Source organism: Macadamia integrifolia, chromosome 4 (genome assembly GCF_013358625.1).
Source record: "Macadamia integrifolia cultivar HAES 741 chromosome 4, SCU_Mint_v3, whole genome shotgun sequence".
NCBI lineage: Eukaryota > Viridiplantae > Streptophyta > Magnoliopsida > Proteales > Proteaceae > Macadamia > Macadamia integrifolia.
The window spans coordinates 7,414,818-7,425,446 of record NC_056560.1 but is presented as its reverse complement, the minus strand read 5'-3'; the positions used below and the strand labels follow the sequence as shown (position 1 = coordinate 7,425,446).

General features: G+C 38.2%; 1 protein-coding gene across 1 annotated transcript in view; it reads right to left on the bottom strand.

Moving 5' to 3' along the window:
* The window catches only part of LOC122076718 (cell division cycle protein 48 homolog), a 6,597-nt gene extending 5,610 nt beyond the window's left edge, over positions 1 to 987 (bottom strand). Inside the window, exon 1 of the mRNA XM_042642192.1 lies at positions 780 to 987. Within this exon, the coding sequence (XP_042498126.1) occupies positions 780 to 838 (59 nt within the window). The 5' untranslated portion in view covers positions 839 to 987. The remainder of the gene's footprint in view (positions 1 to 779) is intronic.
* Positions 988 to 10,629: the final 9,642 nt, after the last annotated feature.

The following is a 10,629-nucleotide window of genomic DNA, read 5'->3' as shown; positions in this document are numbered from 1 at the left end:
GGGGGGGAACAAAGCTGCAACTGTGAGTTCTTACTTTCCTTCTTTCCAATAATATTACCAACGAATCAACCCAGGTAGAAGATAGGCATCTATTACCAATAAAACGGGGCGGGTACAAGACAAGCGCCTAAGTTGTTCAAAATCCGGAAAATATGGTGCACAACATTCCTTACAGGTTACAGGTTCATGTAGTGGTGCTCACAAGTCACAACCACTGTACGCACATACTTATGGTAAACTTTACCTAGTTTACCTCTAATACCCAACTTTAAAACTACAAAACTACAACAATGCTATCGAAAGATCCAAAGGATTAGGAACTGATGGGAGGGAATTACTAATATACATAGAATCAAAATCTTACCCAACGGCCATCGCAAATACAAACTTACGTTATCATAATGAGATAAACAACACATAATCCCGCAAAAGCTAAAATTAGGGTTTCGTTTTCCAATTTAGGAACATAACAATATCACTTTTTTGGTGCCAAGGAAGAAGGGGTTGGAGGGGAAGGATAACAATAAAAAACTTCGGTGCAGTCCAAATCAAAACCCTAACCCTATAACCAAAAAATAAAAAAAGTCCTGGCGATTGCAACGAATAAACAGATACATCTAAAATCATTAACATCTAGTGTAAATTCAGATCAAACTAAAACTGAGACCAGTATCAAAATTCATGACTATGAAAGATTGTCGAACAAGAAAGCAGGTATCCTTTATTTTTTTAAGATAAAAGTTGAAGATTGTAGGAAGAACAGAAACTTGTATACGTACGGGTCCGACGACGAAGAAGGCTGGCCACGATCCGCAGCGGATGAACTCGAATCCGCCATTGTTTTATGGAATTCTTATCTAGGGCTTATCAGCAACCGTGACAAGCTTGAAAAAAAAACTAAATTTCGAGCTATCGAACTGCTTTCTTCTGAGACTGAAAGTCAGGCAATGCCTCCTTAAATACCCAAAATAATAAAACTCTGTTTTCTGTTTTCAGAGTCTCATCTTATCTCTAATTCGTAAATATATATATATATATATATATGGGAAAATCTTAGGTAAGCCGTCAAGATCAAGTATGCTAGCATTCATTGTATCTATCTTTCTTTTCCCTTTTTGTGAAATGATTCTCATGTCCTTCCTAAATGATACTCCATCATGTGATCTTATTAGTGCTATCTGCTAGCATACTTGATAACGGCAGCATACTTATCCCTCTCCGTATGTATATATATATATATATAAAATTTTCGGGCAAGCCCAAGCCCGCTTTGAGTCCGATTGGGCCTCTGTTGGGTGTGTTTGGGTTGTGATAGGATCTTATTGTAAAGATAATCTGGGGTCCATTGGGGCTAACCCAGCCCGGCTCGATCAAGGTCAATCCCAGCTGGATTGGTCTAGGCTGAGTTCAACAGGGTTGGGCCTGAGCTGAAATACATAGCCCGGCTAAGAGCTGAGATGGTTAAGGGGACCTAAGGTTAGATTGGGATTCTAAAAAACACCGGCCAAGCTAAGACTATATTGGGCTGGTTTCAGGATATCGAATGCACAAAAATCCCAGCCCAACCCATCTTGATGTTGGGTTTTCTTCTCTCAGCTTTAGTCCAAAAAGAGTTCTAATAATCGGCTTTTCCTGGCCCAACCTCAGCCCATGGTTGGCTTGTGAGAACACCCATGAAAGGTCATGTGGATCCCTAGACCCTACACCCTAAGTTTTTGATAATACCCAGCTCCATGGGCCATGGTTTTCTACTACATGGACTCACTTAGGCATTCTTATAATTGGATGTATAAGTGTCCAGGATCTTGTTTAAATTTTCAAGTCCATCTCAATTATCCAAGTATTCTCTTATTTTTTGGAAGAAAATTTCCTACACCAGTGGAGGAGGAAGAATCCCCTCAACCTTCGTGATGTGACCATGTGATGAGACTCTTATTCCATTATAATATTTCATTTTCCTATTGTTTGGTGATGGAACTACCACTCCTCTTATGTATTTGATGATACCGATGCCCATGATGAAGGAATTTTTCCCTTCACTGTAGGTCCTAATTAAGTATTTTTTTCGAAGCTTTACTTCTGTGTGGCAAAGAGGTATAGTTTTAGGGATGAAACTCTCCATGTGCCATGGAGATACTTCTCTCCTTCAAAATATGATAGACCTATTTACATGATCATGTAACAAGCCCAATCCATCGACCAAGTCCTGCTCATGTGTCTGCAGCCCAAGCCCAAGCTTGAGCCTGGTCTTACTCGGGCTTTCCTACAAACCTAGTTGCCCCAGCGCCAGCCCATTGCCTCATTAAGGCACTGGAATTTCCTTACCTAGGCATTTTTGGACACCCAGACCTGATGATCCATTGTAGAGTCATCCGAATACTCTCTTGAGTCAGAGATCCTTCGATAAATTGGGATTTAAAAAAAATAAATGAAGAGAGAAGTGAAGATAGGCTCATTACAATAAAAAAGGGAGGGGTGTGTTAAAGCTTTCATCTTAAAATCAACTGGCTTGAAGTAGGGTGGTATCTTCTGGCTCTAATACATGATAATTGAGTCACCCACAACCGATGTGGGACTATCTCAATACTCCTCCTTACGTGCAGGCCTCTTATGACTTTGTCTTCTTGGGTCGGGCAAGGAATTCATCATCGACGGAGGCCAATGCACCCGTTTTAATACTATGTTAAACCTTCCATCTTAAAACTAATTGGCTTGAAATGGAGTGGCCTCTTGTGGCTCTTATACATGATAATTGAGTTATTTACAGTCGATATAAGATTATCTCAATAGGGTGAGGGGAAAGGGGAACTTTAGTTTATTTGAAAATGTTAAAATCTTTGGTGCAAGAAGGGGTTGATCTAAATCATCTTGGCTTTTCACAGAGGGCCACTGAACTGGTGGGCTCTAGGCCTGCCAAGTAATTGTGGCTGATTCTTCAAGCCCAACTCGCGCAGAATCTCTTGCATGGGTTTGGCCTGTCCAGGTTGTAGCCCTTTTCAGAAGCCTTGCTGTTTATGTATATGATTTTCCTTCCCCCAAGTGAAGAGAGAATTCCTTCACATTAGGTGACACTATGATTAGACTTTAGATTCATCATTAACTCTTACCTTTATTGTTCAAGGTTCAAAATACCCTTCTTCAATTCAATCAAAGGGTCAGATTGATTGGATGAAGAAATTTTTTCTTCACCATGGGTAGAGAAATTGGGTTCATTACCTGTAGGTCCTCGGTTAACTCTAAAATTGAAAATTGAATGAAAACACTTGCGCCGATAGACTGATAAACTCATATTGGTGAGCTTAAAGAACTAGAACCTTTTGAACTTCGGCAAAAAGAGGACAGGTTAAGGTCTAGGTTAAAGAGAAAGTTTCTCTTCCTCCATGATAGAGAGAATTTAGGGCCATCATTCTCCCCCTTCTATTGTACAAAGTCCACCTCTCCACCCAGAGTCACATCCTATGGCAATAAGGATAGGGAATATCAGAGAATAGAAATTTGGTCAATTGTTCTAAATTTAATTCGTTATTTGTAAGTATTTGACCTTGCGATTGGACTCCTGGAACAATGAATGTTGATCATCCTTAACTCGCCGACTTCTTGAAAATACCTTAGTGGGTAGTCAGATGGTAAAGATGAAGACAGAATCTCTTCACCATAGGTGGAGAGAAACTGGGTCAGTATATGTAAGGCAAAATCAGGTTTGGATCAGCATGGAAATCGTCCAATATTTGATGCACTTATGTCACATACAACAATGGCAACTCCCGAGACCCTTGTGAGAGAAGCGAAGCTTGCAAGCCAAAGCATGTGGTTTGGTGGACGAGTGGGTGGATTGGTGGGCGGAGACAATATCTCCACAATTTGTGGCTGTCCAAAGCTTGTGATCACTTCAGCCCCTTCCCTTTCCCTAAATAAACAAGTTGGCGAGGTCAAATTGCAATCTAAAACTGAGGAGTTCAAACTTATTCTTTTCTCATCTCTTTCCACTTTGCATCAGTGAAGAGCTCATCTTATATGTAAGATATGGCAGTTGGACTTGGAGGCCCCTGCAGATGCGAATCTGAGACTTGAAACCAAAGATACAGATAGTAGTGTTTCCTTTGTTAAATTTAGGATCCATGAGAGAGAGAGAGAGAGAGAGAGAGAGAGTCGAGGCTGGACTAGGATGGACACATGACCTACCATGATCAGGTGTCCTCCCCTCAAGCAAGCAATGTGGGAAGATGTCCGAAGCATAATTCTCTTTTGTAGTCTTTTAGTTCTCACGCTAAAGGAACCCAGGAGAGAGAGAGAGAGAGAGTGTATCCACTTAAAGGGAATGAAGGGCCTAGTCAGAGACATATCTCTTATGCTTATGTTTCCTAGCAAACTATTTTGGTAGTCAGCCAGCTCTCATTTGGCCAATAATGCTGGCCTTTGGTTCTTTAGACACAATGATTGCTTATGTTTAACATCACCATTTAAACATTCCCTGCTCTTAAGCCTTTAGAGATCCTCTTCTCTTCTTCTTATTGATATTTCTTCTATGAACCTTGGTAGTTGTTGACTTGTTGATACACTCATGAGAGAGAGAGAGAGAGAGAGAGAGAGAGAGAGAGAGAGAGAGGTTATCCAGGAAACCGTGTCCAGGTTGTGGACCATTTCCTTGTGGTGGTGCTCTTGCCTTTAAGTTGGTAAGTTATTAGCTAGCTACTACTGTACTATTGAACTTTCTCATGATTCTATTCTCTTCTTTTGATGATATGTGGTGGGTCTCTAAAGAAGGGAATTCTCTTTCTTATCATTTCCTTGGTACATCTCCCACATGGGAAGTCCTCCATCAACCTCCAAAACGTCCCCTCTTATGTGCTTTCATTGAACGCTATTCTTATACCAGACATGTAATCTTTCATTTCTCTGGGCATGTTAGTGGTTGCCAATCTTTTTATTCCTTTCTTTGTTCTCAAACAGTAATATTGTGGAAACCTTAAGCTATGTTTGAAAAAAAAAAAAAAAAAAAAAAAAGATAAAATAAACTAAAAGATATAGTATTACAAAAATCATAATTACACAAACATTTTTATGTGTCATCTCCCTCGTCATTTCATTTTATTTTTATTTATTTTTAGAATCTTTTTTTTTTCTTTGCTTCCAAACATGGCCTTAGAGAACCCTCGAATTATGACGTTCTTTTCTCAAATGAAGAATTTAAGGCGTGAAGGATTATTAGGATTTAAACTTCCTCTTTGTAAGGGCTAGTTTTAAAGGTAAGTTCTACTTGAGTCTCAACAGGTAATATCAAAGTAGAGGCATGACAATTCCAATATGCCTCTTGAGGATGGAGAATATCATTTAGGGAATATCTTAGTTATCACGTTTGCTCCCACATAGATGGAGAGATTATTGGGTTCTATATGGAAGCAACAAATGCACATCAAATGTAATTAAATCAATATGAAGGTTTATAAGAATTTGTAAATTATATCTTTAATAGTTAGTTTTTAAAGATAAGTTCTACTTAGATCCTAGTATTGAAGACTTCCAATAAAAACCTTGACATGAGAAGAAAAAAAAATAATAAAAAGAAAGAGTAAGAGAAGAATCAAATCAATTCAGTAGGACCAAGATGTAGTTTCAAGTGTGAACATTCTCTCTCTCTCTCTCATTGTAATGTTTATCCTTTTAAGGGTTTCAGAGAAAGAAAAGAGTCCAAAAGAAAACCTCAATCTTTGCTCTCATCCTAGTGCTGCGAATCACAGTAGAAATGTTTCTTGGTCAAATTTTATCTTTTCTCTCTCTATTTCTCTCGATACAAAAGCTTAGCTTTTTGTGGGGTAATGTACTTGTTTGGCCTCAGGGTCAGGCCTGTCAATCCCTGGCCTACCTGGCCTGACTAGAACTGTCCCACAAATAAAATAGGGTTAGTGTGATTAATAATGCCCTAAGGCTAAAGAGAATAATAAGAAATAATATAGCATTTGTGTGTTCCACCACTGGGACTCTTGGGTCATGTAGCACACATGCATCAATTAATACTTATCAAGCCAATACTCAGTAGGAGATCCAATATTTATCTAGGGTGGTCAATGATTATCTGATCAGGTCAAAGATCGGATGCCGGCGAAAATGTCTCACATTGTGGTTGTGTAGTTATGTCACATTGGATCAGATCCTCCATTTTGACCATCACATGGGTATCATATAAATAATGGGAAAAATAGGTTAGGCCTTAATGTACTTTAATTTCATTCATATATCCACTCTAGCCCTTTGAATATTGAAGTGACCCTACATATGTATGTGTCAAGTCATTTGTATATGGTTTGGAGTCAATGCAAACAAGGAGTGGTCAGCTTTCTTTCTCCCTTCCTTTATCTTTCCCCCTTTTCAGTGCCCTTTCCTTTGAACATCTAAATACAACTTTAGGGGTCACAAACTTTCAGCTTTTCAACGTTGAAGATATGAAAATAGTGAAAGAAGAATTCATATAATACCATAGAGAGATATGGCATCACATGCTTTCACTCTTTGCCCATACTGCATAACCATGAGAATCTTCACCACCTAAAAAGTTAGCACTAAGGTATAGTGATCATGCAGATTTTTAAGTTATGGACCACTGAAAAAAAAAATTGAGTGCAAGTTTGCCATTTGATCCTGCAAATATGTGCTATTGTAGTTCTTAAAATTGAACCAGGTATGAAACCACAAGAGGTTGGTCTGATCAATTTTACCCGAGTTAATTTCGTTTGACATCTAGTCAGTCAAAAATGCAGACAAGGTATTTTAGGGTTTTGTTTACATATTAAGTTTTCCTTCACCTACGGTGCAGATGCTAGTTTGGAACTCTGGATTCATAATTAACTCTCACTCCTTATTATTCAAGGTCTCAATTATCTTTCCTCAACCTAACGAGAGAGTTAGATGAGGTGGATGAAGAGATTCTCTCTTCACCATGGGTAGAGAGAAACTGGGTTCTTTTATTTGTTGAGCTTCTTTTTATTAGAATCCATAGCCACTTCTTGCTCAACCAAGTTTGGCTGATCCGGTCTGATGTTCAAACTATTAAAAAAGAAAATATTAGGTTTGAAGGATTAATAGAGAATTTTCTAAGTCAAATAGTATTGAGAGGACCTTATTCTACTTCAGCTAGAGATTCCATGAACATCTGCATGCTCATATGAATAGGTCCACACACACACCCACAAGCAGAGATAAATGGGCTTATTTTATTTTTCCATATCAATCATTTGGTCTAGTAGATATCAGCCTTACACCCCTTACCTTTATTTCTGCTTATTCAAATCTTGTTTGTTGTCCCCTACAAAAAGCAAAGCATGGCAGCCTTTCTTCAAATAGCTTAACTATTAGATTTAAATTTTAGTTAATTGATCCCATACTTCTCCAAATCACACTATTAAACCATCCATATTAAACTTGTTTACCAAGTTCTAGGACAGAAGCTGCATCCATTTCAAGATTTTTTTTACCTTGATAGTGGGGTTAGAATCTATTCTCTAACCCCCAACTTTGAAAAGGCACAGCTCCACTGAGATGTATCTTATGTCTTTGCTTCTTGTTTGGAATTGAGAGTGATTCCTTGTGGGCCAATATTCCTGAATGCTTTAGTTCCTCTTTATTTGTAGCAGAATAGGTGAGTGGGTTTTGGAAGAGATGATGATAAACAAATGCAAAAGGGATATCTGTGGAAGTGGCAAGCATCATTGCCAGGACCCTCTATGGGAAGAGAAACAAGGAAAAGGCCCTAAACTTAGAAGCCTAAAGTTGATAGCTAGTTAGCTAATGGATTAAAGTTGAAAATTTAATCTCAAATGTTATAGCTTGTATAAGAATTGTTTTAATGGTACTTATATAATTTTTATTTAACTTTTTTTTTGGGGGGGGGGGGGGGGAGTTATGATGGCATGGGTAGGGAACATATACAGGTATTATTGGGGTCTCTTATTGTTTTAATTTAAATGAAAAAGTTGAAGAAAAGAAAAAATAAGAATAAAAATAAAAAGTAAGACCACATTTCATTTTAGGAGAATGTTTTCTAAGCAGGTAGCATAGAGCACATGAAAGAGAAGCGAGAAAAATGTTTTATGCATAAAAAGGTAGAGAAGTCATTTTATGTGAAAGGTGAGAGAGAATGGAAGAGAGGACGCTAGGTGTGTCATTCCCCGATTAGTTTACTTGGGTTGAATCATCTTTGGTTTGATATTGTGTAAATTAAAGCCAAAGCAATAAAATAAATTTGCTTATAATTACGTTAATTCAATTTTATCTAACCATTGTGGGGCTGAAATTAAATACTTTCATAACGTACCCTTTGCAATGGTCGGCTCAAAGAACCTTTTTCCTTCTTTATAATCGAGAAAGTAGATAAAATGTTTCCCCTTCTATGCCTACTCACTTATAAATTTACTTGATAACTAACAAAGGAACCTCAACCGGGTCAATGCTTTTTGGGCCTTGACCCGACCCAATCAATGGCCTCAGGAAGGTGTCAACTTCTTACTTGATTAACAGCTGGACTGGACCTGATTGGAACTGGAAACATTTGCATTTGCTACCATACGTCAACTTCACACCTGATTTAGTGGGAAAAAGAAAAAAAAAGTGAGCACAGATATGTTGATATCATCATTCATCAGCTAATGGCTGGTCCCTTATCCGGTTAATAAAATCCAGGAAGGAACCCAGGAAGGAAGGAAGGAATGGATTAAGGAAGGAGAACGGGACAGAAAATGAAAGTAAACGAGGGAAATGTACACCTCGAAACACACAATGGCACAGACCACATGATGTTTATACACGCGCGCATGTGCCTCCACAATTCAACATGTCCAAGTGCGTGGGCCGCCACATTAGCAGGGGCAAAAAAAAAATAATAATAATATTTATAAAAACTTGGGCATCTTAACAAACATGGACTAAATTATATTGGGTGAGGCCAGGCTTGACCCTAATATTTTTGGGCTTATGTTAAGTTAAGCTAAATCTTGTGGAGGATGCAGAGTTTAGGATGAAGAAGAAGAAGGAAAAGAAGTCGGGTTCTAAGGGTCTTGAGTAAAATCTTGAGATTGATAGTTCATTAATTATTTTTTTGGAGGATTTTTTGAAGTCTTTGTTACTTTTGAATTTTGAAAATGATCTTTATGATGGTGATTATTCCTTCGAATTTCGAATTGAGATTTAACCAAAGCCGTAATCTCTTTAGAGGAAGAGAGAGAGTTGAAACGTAGTGTGGAGGTGGCCCATCAAGTTAATTGATAATATAAAATGTACACATAGATTTTCAAGAGAAAGCGTCAGAGTTGAATAATGGCGGTGGTCCTGATGTCTTTAAAAACCTGTCTTGTCCAGTCATGAGAAGTTTTCTACAGAAGAGTCATCGCCTTTTTGCTTCGTGATTTGGCTACTTAACTCTTCGATAATATCTTTTCCCAATTGCAAAAACTTTGTTTTCTATATAACATGAATTGTGCTGCAGTGTTTGTCCTACTTGATTTAGGTGCCTCTTCTTCTTTCTTTCGGTCAACGTAAAGAAGCTTGTAACGGTTGTCTTTCTCTGTGTTTTCATATCATTTTCTCCTTAATTGCATACAAATTATCTATTAAAAAAAAAGTTAAGATGTTTAGGCTAAATTTAGGCAAAAATGATTGAGCGAGAAATACAGCCAATCAAACATTTGGAGGTGGTTCTAACACTTACAATTTGAAAGAGAAAGAGATCATCTCAAGTGTGTCAACTCCTTCAGTTCACATCCTACAATTAGGAGGCAATTGAGAGGGACTTGGGGTGGACGGTGGACCTGGATCCTCTCTCGTACCCCTATGCACCAGCACTTGAGTTGATCCGAACCTCATAACCTCTTAGCTGTGAATAGATCATTATTCCTTACCAATTGGGCTACCCTTTAAGTCTCCGCCATTTAATGTTGTAGTGCAGGACAGCACCATTCCTTCTTTCTAAGATCACTGAAATCTTGAGATTAATGAGCAAGGAATTAAACTAAAAGGGGCTGAAGATAAAGAGGAGAATAAGATTAAATTAAGATAATAAAAATGAAAGCTAACTCACTTTCTTTAGTAATTTAAAATAGAATTAATTAGTCTTGTAACTGACACGGAGAACATCTGGGGAAGTGAGAAAAAAAGGACACCCGAAAGCCAAAGCAAAGAACTTTGGAAACCCGGAATCGAGAATCGAGAATCGAGTGTAAGTGTAATTCTTCTGTGTCTTCCTAACCAAGGCAAACACAGTAACAGATTCCAGAGCCAGAGCCAAAGCCCTATAATACTGAAACAAAAGCAAAAGCTTCAGTTCTTGTATTCGAGACTGGAAACATCCGCAAAGGCACACAACTCATAAACCACTACTCCTTCAGTCCTTCCTATCCTTTTGAGAGAGAGAGAGAGAGAGAGAGAGAGAGCGACCCATTTGTTGTAATTTTGTTTCAAAATTTTGAGTTTCTTTGATTAGAACCCGCTATTTATATCTCCATACCCACATGGGAAGAAACTATAAAAAAACTCCTCCAATGCGAGTATTTTTTTTTAATTAGCTCGTGCCTGCGGGGTCTGGAGTCTGCTTGTCAGATACAAAACCAAGGTATCTGAAGCTCGAAGGGGGGGGGGTAAAGG